Source organism: Ambystoma mexicanum, chromosome 1p (genome assembly GCF_040938575.1).
Source record: "Ambystoma mexicanum isolate Mex_15411 chromosome 1p, UKY_AmexF1_1, whole genome shotgun sequence".
NCBI lineage: Eukaryota > Metazoa > Chordata > Amphibia > Caudata > Ambystomatidae > Ambystoma > Ambystoma mexicanum.
This window is the reverse complement of record NC_090921.1, coordinates 793,040,797-793,060,360: the sequence shown is the minus strand read 5'-3', so window position 1 is coordinate 793,060,360 and position 19,564 is coordinate 793,040,797. Positions and strand designations below refer to the sequence as shown.

The window sequence follows — 19,564 nt, the reverse complement described above, 5'->3', positions numbered from 1 at the left end:
TGGTCGTTTTTTCCCCAGTCCATCACCCCTGACGAGACCACTTATGCATTCCCTTCAGAATATTCACAGAAGCTCCCTGGCCTACAGAACCAGCCTGGGTCCCTTTACACCATTCAGAAGGAAGTACAAAACACATTACAAATACGGGAATTAAATAAATCAACCATCACATCGGACCCACAAATAAAAACACCAGATGAACAATTCCACAACCTTGATAACTGGATTAACTCTGGCTGAGACAAGATTGCTTAAGAAAACCTTTCACAAACTCACAGAAAAAGAATTCTGCTAAATGCTTCAAACCTAAACTACACCACATGAAGAAAGGGAACGGAATATTGAAGAATATCTGGAGGAACCAACGTACAACCAGACAGATTTGCCAGCTTGCAAAATATAGGTTTCTACAGGGCAGAAACCAAAAGAAAGCACAATACTCCAGACGCATTGAATCAGGACAACACAATCAAAAGGAAATATTGTAAAGGAAACAAGCAACAAAACCCCAATTACAACCCAAGAACTATGCAATCAAATCACAACACTTCACCAATAAGATACTACTCATCCAAGAGTAGTTGGGCAACAAAGTACCACATCTTTCCCATCCCATTAAGGAGACATCACCTCCAGGAATCAACCTCCCCGTTGGCAACCACCCTCTGCTCCTTCTCCCTTCAGGACCTTCTCACTACCATTGCCTCCTGCAACCGTGCAGGATCTCCACAAGTTCCCTGCTCCTTATTGTATTTAAAATCATTGTAAACATCTGGAACAGATAACTGCATTTTTATCTTTCCTCAATTACTTAACCACTGGGAGCATCCTTCTACAGTTAAAATCAGGCGGCAGTCCATTCTTCAAACGACCCTTCAAACTCTTGCCCAATTTAACACTACTGGAAACATTCAGATAAAGTCAACAGGGGTTCAATGTAAAATGCAACCAGCTTCGAGAGTCACAGCATTAGACCAACAAGGGGCAACAAATCAACCTTCTGCCCAACATAGGACACAGCAAAGAACAAAACATATGATAACTCTGAGAGCACTCATCCTTCTGAACATCTCAGCAGTTTTTGATAAGGTTAGCCATGATATTGTTCTGGGAGACATTGGGATAAAAGTAGTGGACCTACACTGGATTACCTTTTCTCACCAACAGGGCCGAAACCACTATTGTGGCCCCTTACAGATCAGTCATACCGTCTGGACTGTGAAGTACCCCAAGGTTCCTCACATTCACCTCTCCTATTAAACATGTATAGGACACCCTTACTGGAACATCAGTCTATCCGTTCTCACCTGCTACAACTATGCAGATGACATTCAAATGATCCACAAACTGGCGGATAACCCTTTAACTGACTTGCCAGACCTACGACGATGTCTTGCACAAGTGAATACATGGATTACGCCAAATAGACTAAAAAGGTAAACCTTCCCAAACAAAATGTGTGGCTCAGTGGACCTATGCATCTACTACAGGGGCCTGTGTTTGACCTCATGGTCACAGGATCAAATCAAATCCCGGCAGGTCCACTCAGCCCTTCATCCTTCTGAGGTCGATAAAATGAGCACCATTAAGTTGGGTAACAAACATATGTTATTAGTGTCAAGATGCCCCTTCGGGGGTGAACGTGTGCTTTACAAATACGCCTGATGTGTTTGTAGTGCAGATCCAACAAACATCCTCAGTTCCCTGGTCCAAGGAGTTTGTGTATACCCAGTACTAGAACCCACAATAAAGAACCTTGGAACAAAGATGTATAATAGCATCACAATAGAACCACAACTGGGTGGTATTATTAGAAGTGGTTTCAAAAAGCACAGCACTCTACGATGCATACCATCTTACTTTTTGTTCACACAAAAGACCATGGCCAAAATATTGCTTGTCCCAACAAGACTGGCATATACAAATAGCCTTTACCTAGGACTCTACGAATACCTCATGGAAAGGCAACAAAAAAAGCAGAAAACTCAGTTGCCAACTACTCCTCAGGGTGGAAACATTCAAACAAATCAACCCTGCACTTTACATACCCAGGAGCCAATGCAGCATGCAAATAATAAAATTAAAAAAAAAGACTTAAAAGCCATCTGCGTTGCCCACTGCGCTTACCATGGAAAGAGCCCAGCTTGCTCCAGAAGGTTTTTCCAGCAGTACATGCCCGCCAGGTCACTTAGATTGAGTTACGCCACCTAATCCTTGCTCCAGACTTCAAAAGAAAAAAGACAAGGAGGATCTTCTTTCGCAATACAATATTGGCTACCAAACATTGAACTCCTTACGCAAACATCTTCACATGAAAGAGAATCACCAGACTAAGATGAACCGAATAATCCAACTGTAATCAATGACTTGCTTATATCTGAATTTATAAAGCATACAGGGGCTCCAACGACCGCACACCCTAAAGCTGGTCAAAGTAGACTTGTCTCCTGTACCATTTAACTTGAGGCAACTCAATCCGAAGCAGGGTCTCCTTGCACAGATGGCCATTCACCTATAATATACACCCTACTTCAGGCTGCTATCACATGAAACAAAGCAAACTTGCCACTAAAACATCTGCAGAAATCAGTGAAAACCTACCCCACTCCTCTCCCACCCTCACCAACTACTCATCTTTCAACATTTTACACCACATCCATCAAACAATGCAGGAGGTCTAGAGCACAAAATGAAGAGTCCTACCGTATCCTCAACACCCCAGTACACTGCAATACACCCACCTCCCTTCTATCGATTATAGGGACATCCCTTAGGGCCAACATGCCCAGGGTACATTCCTGCCTGAAAACACAATAAAATCTATAGCAGCACACAGGTAATGGGTGCTTCGCCCAGTACTGGTCAGCACCTCAGTGCTTGTTCTCTTGCATATTCCACTAACACTATTCTTTCCTACTTTTTCGACAGAGCCACAGATAACGAGGCCAGCATTACTGGCAGGAGGGAGCTAACCAAGACCACTTTACTTTTAAAATAGTTTTAAATGTTAGCAGCCCTTTCAAAAGAAGAGATTCGGGAAGGACATACTGCTTGGGTAGGGTTCCTAAATGGGCAAAAACAGGATAGCAGGATAATAGTAATTTATATGAAAGGGATAGTTTGTTGTGGTCCATTATGAAGGGGTTGACCTCCATGGCTAGTTTGAAAGGAGTTACTTGTTGTGAAGTATGGTATTAGAGATTAAAGCAGAATTTCAACTGGTGTGAAAAAAAGTTTAAGGAGCGTTTCTAGAGACCAGAGGTTTAAAAATGGTTTTTAATGCTGGTGTGTCAAAATACATTTCCAAACTCACGTGGAGCTTTGAATATCTGCACTAATATTTTTGTTTTCAGCAGAAGTGTCAGAGGATTTTTTGTTATTGTTTTCTTTTTTCGAACACAGTTTGTGCTATTACCAGGAGCAAGTGGAGATTAATTTAGTCTTGTATATCTAGGTGTCTTTTTAGGGGTTGAATACAGAAAGAACAATTAGTAGCATCATTATGACCAGTTTTTGTGCATGTATAATGTGGTAGAGTGGTGGAGAGGCCGCATAGCTTCAGAAGTTCCTCTGAGCCCCCATCACATATTTAAAATAAACATAAAAGTCTGCCTTGTGTTGAAGAGAGATTTCAATCAAATTATGTGTCAGTCAGGAGGAGAGACCTACACCAAGAAAACGGATACGGTCAGCAATAAGATTACTGGAGAAGCAATACATTTTACTAATGATTTCCAGAGTCTATGAATACACCAAGATGTACCGGCCCAAACCAGACAAACTGCCAACATTTGACACTTACTGCATACTGGAACTTTTCGTTGTATTCTCGGTCGTTGGCTCTGACCCTCCTTTCTTCCTCTGCAATGTGAACAGAAAGAAAGGCAACATTACTGACTATCAAATCCCAGGTGTCTTCAACTTGCCCAAAAAACATCATTCCAATTGCTGCCTAGTCATACTCATGTTAAATCGCCATAAAGCCTTGCTACGTGGCATGGCATTCTCAATGGCTGGAAACCGAATGTGAACACCCGCATAACTAATTTATAAACACAGTCAGTTTAGGCAAACATGTAAAACTGGCCTTTTAATACTGGCCTTCAGCAGCATGTTACAATATTTTCCATTGATTTTCAGGTCACTGTATTCTCAGAAGTTAAGTCAACATTCACATCAGAGGACTTTGAAATGCCCCTCGAAGTATGCTTCCACTTGAGTTCCATCATCAAGGGTGCTCTTGTCCTCACTGCTAAATCAAAATAAAATGGAGTTAAAGTACAGATTCAATTACTGAGAGTGCAGTATATTTCTTAAATATACTGTCATCCCTAACCACTGCATTTATTAGTTTGAGATGTCAATATGTTTAAGGAAACAAGAACATACCTTCTTGGATATGCCTTTGTGCATGGCTAACAGGGTGAGCTGAAAGGACAACTGCAGCAAATATGACGCAAGAGGGCCCACCACATGTTACCATAACATGGGAGGAGTTGGAGTCCAGGTAAGATTTGGCAAATTAGAGAAAGGTTTCCTTGAGAGGGTGATGCACACTTCATATTTGGCGAAATTATGCCACCCAAAGTTTGTTTGCAAGAAATGTCAAATCAAAGTTTCGAACAACCCTATGCGAGGCGAGGAGATTTTGTGAGCCCTTTACCAAAAGCTACTTTTAGTTCCCCGGGACCACTGGTACCATATAAATGTACCTATGTGATATTAACTTTGGGTACTTGGGAATGTGTATACAAAAGCATTAGAGACATCTAGAAGACATGTAAAGCATAATGGATGATATATAATAGACCCCCTCGATCCCCATTCCAAAAACACAAACCCCCTAACCCCAAACCTCCCTCTCACCCTTTCCCCAAGTGGCACCATCCCCTTTTCCCTGACCAAACCCCCGCCACAACTGCACCATCCCCAAAACACCAGTGTTGTCCCTACCCCCACCATTGTGCTATCCTCATCCCCAACTCCTCAACCCCGTTTTGCCCCATTTGCCCTATCCCTCTTTTGTTGCCCCTCAGCCCATGTTGACCCTTTTCTTGCAGCCAGTCCCTTCTACCACATTTTAGCCCTTTATGATGCTCCAAACCCCTTTCACCCATTTTCTTCTCTTCCCAGCCTATTTCCTACCCCCCCCCACCCCCCGACACAGGCCTCTACCCAGTATCGCACGGCCAGTCCCCAGGCTCACGTTTGCCCTTAATAGCAGGCTTATATTCGCTGGCTCTCCCAGGTTCAATCCCTAGAAATCCCGTTTTTGCTTGTTCTTTAGATCCTTATGGCGCTTACCTGATCTTTGTTCTGTGTCTTTTCCTGTGATCCTATGCCCAAGATACTCTGTGTTCCCTGCAAAATGTGCAATCTTACTTGCTGATAGTCCCAAAAATGTCAATATGTTAATATCCTGGCCTACCTTCCATCATCAACATTTCATAAATGTTAGGCAAAGGGAGCCAATTCTGGGGCAACACCTATTCAGCTACCTGAAATCTTGGGGCAGGCTGAGCTAGCCTGTAGGTGTCCTTACAATTGGGACTGTAACTAAAACATACATCCTGAGTTCCTGTGCTGTCGGCATATTCATGCGGAGGCAGATCATTTTTACACTGATAATTTGATTTACACTATTTATAAAAATAGTGTTCGGGGAAGTCGAAGAGAGCAACCTTGACTCAGTCACTGCTGTGACTATTGTGACAATGGATTTGCCATCACTGGTGCTTTTAATATTGGAGTGGACATATTGCATTGGACTTGTGACTCCGCCCCTACTAGTGCTGCCTACCTCACTTCCTTTTCTATAATAACTGGAAAAACGCGCATTCTGGGAAGTCATTTGGAAGTCGAAGGTAGGTTGCTTGGCTGCTTCGCTCTGCAGCTTGCGGCGAGTGGCGCTGCATGATACATGAAAATAGTGAGGTATTTTTCGGGCTCACTTGTTTGTGATTCTCACGTCCATGGTTTTTAATAGGGAGTTCCTTAGCTTTCCCGAATTACATTAGAGTGCCACATGCAAGGGTGCATTTACACTGTGGTTGTTTCCCGGGCCTCGGTCTCTCTCAAATCCACTCCACTCAAACCGTTTCCCAATATTGCATTAAAAAGGAGGTTGACAAATACTGGTTCCCAAGTACCGGAAAAAAAGATTGCAGTGGGAGACATCCGGGATTATTGTCTACTTCGTCCTGATACGAGTGCTTTTGGTGGCAATAGTGCTTCGTCTAAGATCCTTGCAATAAATGGCCCAGATAGAGCGTACTTACGAAACATCACAATTACGGACACACAGATTATATAATATACGATGGAGAGCCACAACCATGGCTTTCCCCTCCCCCCATCAAGGGGAAGATTTGTGCTATGGAGAGAGTTGTTTCCAGCCACCTGCAAGAAAAATTAAGTGCGAAAAATACAAGTACCAGAATCCAGAATCAATTAACTTGCCACACCTGAAAAGGAAATGAAGACACGCCTGAAAAAGCAAAGAAACACAGCCTCCCTGAAGATTGATGGAGTCATGAAAACGTGCATTTGGAGGAGAAGCTAATGCAGGAAAACTTGACTGGCAATAGAGCGCCTGCCTTGTCACCAATTTTTAGATATATCTGAAGTGTATTCACAACCTGAAGTTACAGAATTCCCTCTGTTACCCACAAACATCTCACACAGTCCGTGCCTGTGGTTGTCCCGCTTGTTGAATGTGCTATAATCTCTGAAAAACGTGATCAGGGGGGAAGAACATGTTACTACAAGTTTAGATATGTTGTCTCCCAGCTATGCTGCTTTGGAAAAAAATTTCACCAGAGGGCGCTGTGTTCGAGGCAGCGGAGTCCTAGTCCCTCGAGGCCTGCCATCGAGTGTCAACATCATTCGCTGTATAAAGGGCTCGAGCTGCGCCCGTTACCTCAGTTCTGTTTTTACGGTGTTCATGGTCGCATCAGCTGATCAGGCTTTAAGTCCTCAGGCTCTTAAGGTAGTTTGAGTGCGATTGGCGTACACTGTACGGAGGGGTAGGTTGGGAGGGTCGATGAGGAATACGTGGGAGGTACATCCAATCGAAAGAACGTTACAGATGGTAGGTAACTTGTTCTTCGAATGGATTGTGTCCTCCCACGTATTCCTCATCTTTAGATAGGATCCCAAAGCAGTAAGAATTTGGAGGAGGGGGTACCAGAAATTTCAATTATGGACTGAATGAAGGACAGCTTTTGCAAAGAGTCCTACTCGATATGAAGTAGAGTCCAAGCAGTAATGCTTTACAAAAGGTGTGCATTGACAACTAGGTGGCCGCCGCACAAATATCCTACACCGGCACACCCCTTATGAAGAGCCGTGGAAATCTGGATAGAGTTTGTTTAGACACTCTAAGGCCCAATTTGTGTCCAGTATACCCAACAAATAGTTGGTCACATTGTCGAAGATTTGCCAATCTCGAAATGTAAAAACTGAGAGCCCTTTTTGGGTCCAGTCTATGCAACCTTTCCTCTTCCTTACTAGCATAAGGAGGATAAAAAGAAGGTAAGGTAATTTTCTGTGACAGAAGGAAATCAGAAATTATTTTAGGCAAGAAAGATGGTTGGACTTTTAGAATAACTTTGTCTCTATGGAAAATGGTGTGAGGAGGCTTACAAGAAAGTGCCTGCAACTCACTAACCCTGCGGGCTGATGTTAAAGCCACCAATAAAATTGATTTAAAAGTGAGAAGATTTAATGGGCAATAATGTAAAGGTTCGAAAGGGGCACACATGAGACATTTTAAGACTAAATTCAAATCCCAGATAGGCACCTGAAAAGGTTTCTGGGGGTACACATTTGTTAACCCTTTCAAGAATTGAATTACTAAGGGCATTTTGAAATAGGACAACTCTTCAGAGGCACGTTTAAAGATAGATAGCGCTGCCAGATGAACAAGTTACTCTTACCTGGTAACGTTCTTTCGATGGGATGGTCCGACGACTTATTCCATATCTATGACAGTAATCACCACACCTGTGCTGCTTTGGAAAATCTTTCGGCGTCTACGTCCTGCGTCGATGACGTCGATACGCCGTCCTCGAGAACCTCCTCCGACGGCCGACGTCACCAGATGTTATAAGTAGGACGCACGACGCCCATAGCCTCAGTTGTAGTTTTTTCCCAGAACGTGTGGTACCAGTCTTCTGCCAGTCTGACACACAAAGCCTTGTGGAAACGTAAGCTGCAATCGCATAAGAAATTCTGTAGCGGGGAAGGCAGGGAGGGAGCGATATGGAATACGTCGTCGGACCATTCCATCGAAAGAACGTTACCAGGTAAGAGTAACTTGTTCTTCGAGGGGAATGGGTCCTCCGATGTATTCCATATCTATGACAAACTCCCAAAGCAGTACCAATGCAAGGAGGTGGGAAATTTGGAAAGCCCAATCAAATTGCGGAGTAAAGGACCGCCTTGCCAAAGGCCAGATCCTGCCCACGGATGGAATCGAGGGAGTAGTGACCTACAAAAGTATGTACCGAAGCCCAGGTGGCTGCATAAGGAACAAGTTACTTACCTGTAACTGCTGTTCTCCAGCATGGGTCTGGCATGGATTCACATGCTCATGAATATTCCCCGTCAGGCTGGGAATCCTCGGTAAAGAAAAATCAGTATCAGTTTCGTTTCTGATCTGTCTTTCGTAGTAGTAACCAATCACTGATCTCTGTCATACTGACCACAGCCAATGACTGCCCTCTCCCTAAGCCCCGCCTCTGGCAGCCATCCTCAGATTTGGTGGCACGTAAGTGGCAGTATGACCAAGTGAAGAGCCGCAGAGGGGTAGGTGGGAGGGTTCGCATGTGAATCCATGTCAGACCCATGCTGGAGAACAACAGTTAGAGGTAAGTAACTTGTTCCTTCTCCAGCATGGGGTCTGGCATGGATTCACATGCTCATGAATATAAGAATACATAGCAGTACACACATGCACAACCACGAGAGGTGGCAAAAGGCTCAACATTAAGCAATACAACAACTCAACGTTAAGCATCTCTTACCTCCTCACCAGGCTCACCTTAAGCGAACAGGTTGCGCAGCACTGCTTGGCCGACCCTGGACTCCTCCCTGGAATCCCGATCGATGCAGTAGAATCTCGTGAAGGTGTGCGTCAACCTCCACGTAGCAGCCCTGCAGATGTCCAGCAGGGGCACACCAGATAGGAACGCTGCAGTAGCAGCGATCGCTCTGGTCGAATGGGCTCTCGGACGGCCTGGCAGCGGTCAGTTAGCCAACCGGTGGCAGTGCATGATGCAGCCGGAGAGCCATCTGGAAATAGAAGACTTCGAGAGAGCCTTCCCTTGATTCACAGGTCCAAAGTTCACAAACAGCTGTGATGTCCTCCGAAAACTCTTCGTGCGGTCCACGTAGAACTTCAGCGCTCTAGCCAAACCAGCGAGTGCAAAGTCCTCTCGGCCGGCGACGAAGGAGACGGGAAGAAAAGAGGTAACACCAGGGGCTCATTAAGATGGAAGTCCGACGGCACCTTGGGCATAAAGGAGGGGTGCGTCCTAAGCACCACCCTCGAGGCATGGAAAGTCAAGTACGGTGCTTTGCAGGATAGGGCCTGGATCTCTCCCACTCGTCGTGCAGAGGTAATGGCCACCAGGAATGCAGTCTTCCACGACACAAACTTCATCGGTGCAGAGTGCATCGGCTCGAATGGGGGCCCCATGAGCCTGGTCAGCACCACGTTAAGTTCCCACGCCGGGGCCGGGGCCTTCACCGGCGGGAACGACCGGAACAGTCCTTTCATAAAATCTTTTACCAGTCGATGGGACCACAGGGACGTCCGTCCTGTGGTTCTGGTATATCTGGAGATCGCCGCCAGATGAATCTTAATGGAGGCATGGGCCAGCCCAGCCTTTGCCAGCGATAGCAGGTACGGCAGCACTTGAGGGGCCGTAATCCGTAGGGGGTTGATCTTCTGTGCTCGGCACCAGATAGAGAACCTCTTCCACTTGTGACCGGAGCATTTGAGAGTCGAGGACGCCCTGGCCTTTGCAAGAACCTCTCTGCAGTCGGCCGGTATATCGTACCCTCCAAACTCTAGCGCTGCAGGAGTCAGGCCTGCAGGTTCAGCGACGCCGGGTCGTGGTGGAAGATGGCGCCGCCTCCTCTGGAGAGAAGATCCGGGTCCGCCGACAGCTTGATGGATGGGGACGTTGACAAGTCCAGAAGGTCCGGGAACCAGATCTGCCTCGGCCACGCCGGTGCGACGAGGATCATCCTGCACCGGGACCTCTTGAGCTGGTTGATGAGTCGAAGCAGCAACGGCAACAGAGGGAACGCATACAGGTATAGGCCGTCCCAGGGGAACGAGAACGCATCGCCCATGCTTCTCGGCTGGGGAAACCTGCTGGCGAACCTCTGGCACTTCGAGTTCGTCGCTGTTGCGAACAGGTCGATTTGGGGTTTGCCCCATCGTCGGAAGAGTTGATCCACCTGATCCTGGCGCAGCTCCCACTCGTGACAAGCGCGCAGCTCCCTGCTGAGCGAGTCGGCGATGGTGTTTCTTTCTCCTGCAAGGTGGAAGGGAACCAGGAACATCCCCTGGGCGACCGCCCAGTGCCACAGATCCTGTGCCTCCTTGGATAGGGCTGGGGATCTGGTGCCTCCCTGCTTCCGTATGTAAAACATTGTCGTGGTGTTGTCCGTGAAGATCCACACCACCTTGCCCTTGAGCGACGGGAGGAACGATTTGAGAGCCCAGAACACGGCTCGGAGTTCCAGGATGTTGATGTGCAGGAGCTTCTCCTCCGGGAGCCAGAGGCCTCTTGCGTGGAGATCTCCGGTGTGGGCGCCCCAACTTTCCAGGGAAGCGTCCGTCGTCACCGTCTCCTGGTACGCCGGCGTCTGAAAGTCCGTGCCCGCCGTGAGGTGCGCTCGAATGCCCCACCACTGAATCGCCCGCCAGAACACCTTGTTGAGGGGGACCCTGTCTTCGAAGGTGCCCGTCGCCTGCATCCAACGGGCGTCGAGAAATTCTTGAAGAGGGCGCATCCGTAGTCTGCAGAGGCGCACCAGGTAGATGCAAGAGGACATCATCCCCAGGAGGGACTTTATGGACCTCACCCTGGCCACGTCCGTGGCTAGCAGGCGCTGCACTTTGCCCAGAATGGTCTTCATCCGTTCTTCCGACGGTGCCGCCAGGCGCCTCACTGTATCGAGCTTCGCTCCCAGAAACAGGGCCACCTGCGACGGCACCAGGTGGGACTTTGGGTAATTTATGGCGAATCCCAGGTCTGTGAGTAGCTGGACGGTCCTCGCAGTGTGTTCGACAGCGAGTTCCCTTCGTCCTTGAGCGGATGAGCCAGTCGTCCAGGTAGGGGTAGACGTGAATCCTCTGCAGGCGCAGCCGCGCCGCCACAGGTGCTAGGCACTTGGTAAAGACCCTGGGGGCCGACTTCAATCTGAACGGCAGTGCTCTGAATTGGTAGTGGCGTCCCTGGAAGACGAACCTGAGGAACTTTCGGTGTCTTTTGAGGATGGGAACGTGGAAGTATGCATCCTCCAGGTCCAGCGACGATAGAAAGTCGCCTTCCTCCAGCTGTCCCAGCACGTGCTGGAGGGTGACCATCCTGAACTTTTGTGACCTGATGTATTTGTTCAAACGACGAAGGTCCAGGATGGGGCGCCAGCCGCCCCTCTTCTTCTTGACGAGGAAGTACCTTGAGTACACCCCGGAGCCTCTTCGGGACGAGCTCGATGGCGCCTTTTCTGAGCATCGCCCGTACATCCAAAAGCAGTTGCGGGACGTGACTTTTCCTTCCTGGCCACAGGTGGAACGTGAGGGCACTTCTTCAGGAATTCGATAGAGTGTCCTCTTGCCAGGGTATCCAGCACCCAACGGACGGTGGAGATGGACTTCCACACGCCGACGAACTTCGTCAGCCGGCCTCCCACCGGGGTGCTTCGGTGGGGGCCCGACGCCACGGCCGGTTCAGTCCTGCTTGGAGGTGGTGGCCTTGCCGCCCTGGCCACCTTGCTGATGGCGGCGAGAACCTCCTTGCTTGCCGCGACCCCTGTAGGCCTCCTGAGACGAGGAGCGTGCCGCCTGGCGGTAGGACGACAAGCCACCGCTGGATCCCTTGGAGGCCCCCTGTCTGCCTCCGGAGCTCCGAAAGGGCCGTCGTTGCTGAAGGGCTCCTAGGGCGCGGGCCGTCTTCGTCTTTATGGCTTGGAGGGATTCGTCCACCGCCTTCCCGAACAAGTTGCTGCCGTCGAACGGCATGTCCAAACACCCTGGTCTGGACGTCCTGACGGAAGTCGGTCGCCCGGAGCCAACCCCGTCGTCGTAGGCAAACTGTTGCCCAGCTGGTGGAACCCGGTATCGGCAATATCGGTTGCCACCGTTATGGCGTGGTCCGACGCCACTTTGCCTTCTTGAAGTATCTCCAGGGCCTCGGACCTCTTGTCGTCCGGTAGGAAGTCCAATATGGGGGCAAGCTTAAACCAGAGCTCCCTGTCGTAACGGGCCACGATCGCCAGGGCGTTGGCCGCTTTGATCGTCATCGCCACCGACGAAATGACCCGTCGCCCCATGGCGTCCAACTTCTTTCCCTCGCCGTCCGGCAGGGAATTCGACGTTGAGGCTCCTGACCCCGCCGCTTTCTTCTTCGCCGCCGCCGAGACGACCGAGTCTGGCGTTGGCTGGGCCCTGAGGCACAGGGGAGCGGTGTCGGGGTCCCGATACTTCTTCTCGTACCGGTCCCGTTTGGCTGGTGCCGTGGAGGGGTTCTTGAGTACCGACAGGCCCTCCTCCCAGATGTCATCGATTAGAGGCACCGCGATGACAGTCTTCCTCTTGGCCTCCCGGCGCTGATAGAGGAAACCTTCCTTTTTCTGCTTCTCCGGGCAGAGCTGGAACAATTCGGACGCCCTGGCGATCATTGCGTGGAACGAACAAATCTCGTCGGGCGGAGAGGCCCGTGCAACGGGAGACCCGTTCCGTCGTCGTCGCCGTCGGAACCAGTCGTCGAGCCCACCGCACCGTCATCTCCCGACTCGTGGGAGGATGAGGAGGGAACTGTAGGCCTTATGGGGGCGAACGGAGGAGAGGGTTGGATCCTCGGTCGTTTGTTCCGAGGACTTCCCGACGGGCCAGGTTGCGGGTCCTCCGGCCTGGGCCGTGGTCGTCCTTATCTCAGAGCATAAGGACTGGATCGCAAACAAAATGGCCACCGAGCTATCCTGAGGCCTAGGTTCCGGCTGCGCCGGAAGGGAAGGCTGCTCTTCCTTGTCATCGTCGTCTTCCTCGGTTATCTCCTGAGGATCTTCCTTGCGGGATCGAACCCTCTCGAATTGGACTTCGAGATCCCTCACGACCCCGGTCAGTTCCCCCTCCGAGGCTGACTCCGAGCTCGAGGAGGCTACCGTGCCCCCCACCCCCTTTTTCCATCACGGGGGCCTTGATGATGGGCTGAAAAGAGGATTCCCTCCTTGGCGGCAGGGAAACTCTAGTCCCGGAGGCAGTCTCCGCTGGCGGGGTCTCTGCCGGCTTGGCCAGAGTCGCCGCAATCACCTCGATAGAGGCCTTTGCCTGCTGGGTAGGGGCCTTCACCACCTTAGGTGCGTCCTGGGCCTTCTCCTTAGGGGGAGGGGCGACGCCTCGCTCCCCCTCTTCCGAGATCGGACGGGGCTTCTCCCGAAGCTTACCCAGGGTCTCGGACTTCCTCTTCCCCGAACCGGAGAGCTGGCTCGTGGTTGACGGTGCCGAGGAAGGTGCGCCCTGCCTGGCGACCGAAGAGCCCGACCTTTCGGCGCTCCCGGAGCCAGCGGACTCGCGGCGCTTGGCCTGGTGTTGGACCCCCGTCGTCGGGGGGCCCGCACAGGACTTAGAAGCCCGCTCGGACCCTTTCTTCTTCTTCTCACCTGTTGAGCCCTTCTCCAACCAGCTGGCGAGACGGGATCGACGGTCCCTCATGGTCCGCTCATACAAGTTCTTGCAGAACTGGCAGTCCTTCTCTACATGAGTCTTGTCCCATGAAGACAGTAGAGGCATCGCGAATGTTCGTCCTCCTTAAACACATTCTGCAACCCGCATCCAGGGCAGCTGCGAAAGAGCTTGGGTCAGGGTGACGAACTTGCGTCCTAGGCCATCTCGAAGTAGGCCGCAAATCTTCTGGAATCCTCCAAGAAGTTGATTCAACGAAATCTTCACCCTTGAGGGGCGTAGGAAAATCCCGCAACGGGTCCCTGTTAACTGAAGTGCAAACGGTGGAGCTTGAGGCTCGATTAACAGAAAAAATGTGAAAATTCACCTGAAAAAGCGCGAAACACGCAGCAAAAGCTCGAGAGCTAAGCACGAGGACTCCCAACACTTGAACGTGCGGTAAAAATCTGAGGATGGCTGCCAGAGGCGGGGCTTAGGGAGAGGGCAGTCATTGGCTGTGGTCAGTATGACAGAGATCAGTGATTGGTTACTACTACGAAAGACAGATCAGAAACGAAACTGATACTGATTTTTCTTTACCGAGGATTCCCAGCCTGACGACAGGGAATATTCATGAGCATGTGAATCCAAGCCAGACCCCATGCTGGAGAACAGATGTTACGAATAGGAACACCCGTCTGTAGGGCAGTAGAGGCAGCCATACCCCTGGTAGAAAGGGCCCGCAAGCCGAAGGGTGGTTCCTTACCTGCCAAGCGGTAACACTCAGATAGCCAAAATAATCCTCCCAAACGCTTCCCAGCGTAACCAATGAAGAATTGATCGTCCACTCTGACCCGGGACATGCGTGAAATATAAAAGCTCAACGCTCTCCTAGGATCAAGCCTATGGATCCTCTCCTCTTCCTTACCAGGATGTGGAGGAGGATAAAACGCCGGAAGAACAACCTTCTGGCCTAAATGCAATTCCGACACCACCTTCGGAAGAAAGGAAGGACGAACTCTAAGGACAACCCTGTCCTTATGAACCACAGTGAAGGGTGGCTTAACTGAAAGTGCCTGTAACTCACTCACTCTGCGAGCGGAAGTGACCACAACCAAAAATACAGTTTTAAGAGTCAACAGTCGCAAAGGGCATGAATGCAAAGGCTCAAACAGAGCACCCATCAGAAACTTGAGAACAAGTTTCAACTCCCAACCGGGCACCTGGAAAGGTGACGGAGGGAACACATTAGTGAGTCCTTTCAGAAACTGAGAAATTAAAGGAATTTTAAAATGGGAACACTCTTCAGACGAGCACTTAAATATGGACAGCGCCGCCAGGTAACCTTTAATGGTACCCACTTGCAAGCCCCTGTGGGCCAAAGAAAGCAAAAAAGACAGAACCATGGGAATGTTGCATGCAAAAGGATCCACATTCTTAACCCTGCACCAGTCGCAGAACTTACGGCAACGGTACAGGGACTTTGTTGCCAGCCGTCTGGCCGAGAGCAACACCTCCATCACGTCTTTAGGGAGGTCCAAATCCTTATACCTCAACCTTTCAGAAGCCAAGTGTGAAGGTTGAGGGATCAGAACTCTGGATGGAGAACCTGACTGTCATGATCTCTGCTTCCAAAAGGTCAGGGTTTTCCCAACTCCCTTGGAAGCAGATCCATAACCCAGGTTCCGAGTGCCAACCAGTCCCAATTGGGACCTTTTGGACCCAGTCCTGGCGCCAGTGGCACCAGGCTCATAAATATGCCCAGTCCCAGCGCTGGAAGCGCCGGGCTCATAATGCTTGGGTGGACTTACCTGCAGCAGACCATGCTGCTTACTTGCCTGCCAGTTGAGCCTCTGATCCTCTTCTGTTTGGAACTACTTTTCCTGTTGGGTGGGGCAGGAGCCACTCCCTAGATTCAGAACACTGGAACTCTTCTGGAAAGCAGGAACTCTTTTCTTACCTAGGCGTGGCTGTGGAAGGAGACACCTAAGCACTACAGGAAGCTATTTAAACCACACCCGATGGATGAATCTTGCTTTGCGTTATTCTGCATCCTCTGCAGCAGAACGCTCATCGTGTCTTCTGCATCTGATCCTGGGCCTAAGGAAAAAGGCTTACCATCCTGAATCCAGTCTTCAGCAACACCTATAAAGACAAGAAAGAACAGGTTAGCATTACGGTCTTCAGTGACAGCTCTTCACTTACCTGGTCCATCGGCTGTCACCAACGCCTCGCGCTGCATCCCGCCATCTGAAAGACAAAGGCTTACCTACTCTTCGTGCGCTCCGGAGGTCTTCACACTGCATTCCGGCATCTGAAAGACAAAAGCTTACCAACTCTTCGCACGCTCCGGAGGCCTTTGGCGCTGCATCCCGCATCTGAAAGACAAAACAAGGTGCGTTTAAAGACATTGGGGAACTTTAATACTCACGTGCCATTACTCCTTTCCACATCTAACCCAGTGGGTATTCCGGCACCCTGCAGCCTCTCCGAACTTGTACCTGCAAAATAAAAAGACAGTTAGAGCGCATCGTGAAGCAGGCAACAAGCGCTTACTTACGTGCTTCCAGGCGCTTCTGTTCATCACACCGGCTCCATCTTCAACTCACTTCAGCCCGTCATCCGCCATCGCCGGAACCCTGCAAAACAAGAAACATCATTACTAAAGACTTTAAAGACATTAGAATTACTCGAAACTTACCGTTCGTGCAGTAAACGATGGACAGCAGTCCTCTGAAGTCAAGAGGCCTGCTCCCCTTATCCAGTGAAGAAACTGGTTACAGCACCCTGCCCCGAGGCAGATGGAGAGCACGGCGTTCACTTACCTAAGACATCTTACCCTTCAAGTCAGACATACTGTGCACAGAGGTCGAGCCCAAAGAGCCAGCCGTGTGTTACACATCACCTTTGCAGATACGGTATACGCCCAGTCAAGACCGGCGCCTCTACGGGAATCAGGTGAGCGTTACAGAACGCAAAGCCTACCACAAAACTCCCGTCCAGGCGCTATGGAAACCTCGGATACCGACCAGCTAGCCCAGTTACTTGGGGAACTAAGGGCAGAAGTGCATGCAGCCCGTCAGGAAACGAACGCTCTAAGAAGGGAACTGATTATTTCCAAGGAGCGAACAGATGATCTCGCTAGACAATTGCTACAGTCACAAGCCGGACAGACCCCGTTACCCGCATCTGGGGGAAATCTTCCTTCTACATCTTCTATGAATCCAGTGCAGATCAACCTACCTGGGAATGTACCTCTGGCTCCGCCCGAACGATTTTCTGGTGACCCAAAGAGGTTTGCAGTATTTATCAATCAGTGCCGGTTGCATTTCTTATGCCGGCCAGCAGCCTTTCCAACTGATCAAGCTAAAGTAGCTTTCGTGCTTTCGTACCTTAGTGGCAATGCGGCAGGCTGGTCGATCCCTCTAGTAAATCAAGATGATCCGGTCCTCCATGATTTTCAAGCTTTTCAGCTCAGTATGGAAAAACTGTTCGCAAGACATTCACAGGGGCAGGCCTTGGACAATGAGCTTCTTTCGTTGCGACAAGGTAATCAAGACCTTTTGGCTTATATTGCGTCTTTCAACAGACTGATAGTGGAAACTCAATGGCCTGAGGACAAAAGGATTACGCTGTTTTATAGAGGTCTACGTGGAGAGCTCAAAGATGTGTTAGCCCAAGTAGTGAATCCCCCACAAGATTGTTCGGACTATATAGACTTAGTCGTTCAAATAGATCACAGATGCAGAACAGGAAGGCCGATCGTTCCAAGTTTGATGCTCGAGTATTTTCCAAACCGCCAACTCCTTCCAAAGGAGTAGACCCCGGGGAACCCATGCAAATAGGGGGTCTGAAAGGTCCTCTAACACAAAAGGAGCGGGAAAGGAGAAAACAGTTGCAATTATGCCTCTATTGCGGAAACTCAGGGCACTTTCTTCGAGACTGTCCGGTGAAACCTGCCAAGAAGGCAGTAGGAGCTGCAGTTACCAAAGTTACAAACTCTGAGCAGGGAAACGACCTCGCCCGACAAGAATAGAGGTCCTCTTGCCGAGCGTGAAAACCAGTACCGTGACCTCACATTTCGTGATACCTATGGTCCTCATTAGTCCTGATAATCCGGATCGATTACATGCAATTAGCTTACGTCGACAGCGGTGCCATCGGCAATTATGTGGATCATGAAATGGTTTTGAGGATGAATCTAACTCTTTGTCCCAAGGCTGTAAAGGACGTCATTACTACGGTGGATGGTACGGAGATAGCCTCCGGGCCAGTAACGCATACCACTCAAGAGGTGACGCTAGTAAGTCAAGATGGACACCGTGAGAAGATCGTGTTCGATGTGATCAAGGCCCCTCAGTTTCAGATTATTCTAGGAATACCTTGGTTAGAGAAACACAATCCTCTGATCGATTGGCGAGCAAGAACGGTCCAGTTTCCAGAATGTGTCTCTACTTGTCACCCTCCACCTGGTGTTGCACTGGCAGCAATTTCTTCAGAGACTCCCCAGTTACCTCCCGAATACCTAGAATACCAAGATGTTTTCCGGAAGGATCAGGCTAACTCTCTACCTCCTCATAGGTCTTATGACTGCCAGATAGACCTGATACCTGGATCTACTCCTCCTTGTAGTAGAATTTATGCCCTCACCGAGCCTGAGAACCTTCACCTTCGACAATACCTGGATCAATACCTGGCAAATGGGTTTATTCGTCCTTCCAAGTCCCCTGCTTCTTCAGCTTTGTTCTGCGTTCCAAAAAAGGAAGGAGACCTTAGAACTTGTATAGATTATCGCTCCCTGAACCAGATCACCGTTAAGAATAGATATCCGTTACCTTTGATCCCTGAACTCCTGGACCAAGTCAGAAAAGCATGCATATATACAAAGCTGGATCTTAGAGGAGCTTACCACTTGGTACGAGTAAAAGAGGGCGATGAATGGAAGACGGCCTTCCGCACCAAGTATGGACTATTTGAATATCAGGTCATGCCCTTCGGACTTTGCAATGCCCCGGCCGCCTTTCAATATTTTATGAACGATGTCCTCAGAGAGCTCATAGATGTGTGTGTTGTTGTTTACATTGACGACATCCTCGTTTATTCTTCATCGGAATCTGAACTTCGGAAACACGTGAAAATGGTCCTCGAAAGATTGCGTCAACACAAACTTTTCGCTAAGTTGGAAAAATGTGTTTTCAACGTGACTGAAGTTGAATTCTTGGGATTCATATTATCACCTGGCGGAGTGCGTATGGATTCAAAGAAGGTCGATGCAGTTCTCAAATGGCCATCACCATCCTCCGTAAAAGGTGTGCAAAGCATGTTAGGCTTCGCTAACTTTTACCGCAGGTTTATCCCCGAATTCTCTCGAATAGTCCAGCCCATCACTGCCTTGTTAAAGAAAAACAAACGTTTTGAATGGTCTACCGAGGCGGAACAAGCTTTCCAGGATTTGAAGACTAAATTTATCTCTGCACCAATCTTAAAACACCCTCGCCCCGAACTCCCCTACATCGTGGAAACTGATGCTTCGAGCCTTGCCATGGGGGCAGTTCTATCACAAAAGGACCCGGTAACCAATCAGTTGCATCCCGTGGCATTTTGGTCCTGCAAATTCTCGCCTCCTGAAATCAATTACACGATTACTGACAAGGAACTTCTGGC

General features: G+C 49.4%; 1 protein-coding gene across 3 annotated transcripts in view; it reads right to left on the bottom strand.

The window, feature by feature from the left end:
* ATP8B2 (ATPase phospholipid transporting 8B2) overlaps positions 1-19,564 on the bottom strand; it is a 2,597,648-nt gene that overhangs the window by 2,090,058 nt on the left and 488,026 nt on the right. For all 3 annotated transcript variants that reach the window (XM_069651926.1, XM_069651943.1, XM_069651936.1), the window contains one exon: positions 3,803-3,861. In XM_069651926.1, the coding sequence (XP_069508027.1) occupies positions 3,803-3,861 (59 nt within the window). The remainder of the gene's footprint in view (positions 1-3,802; positions 3,862-19,564) is intronic.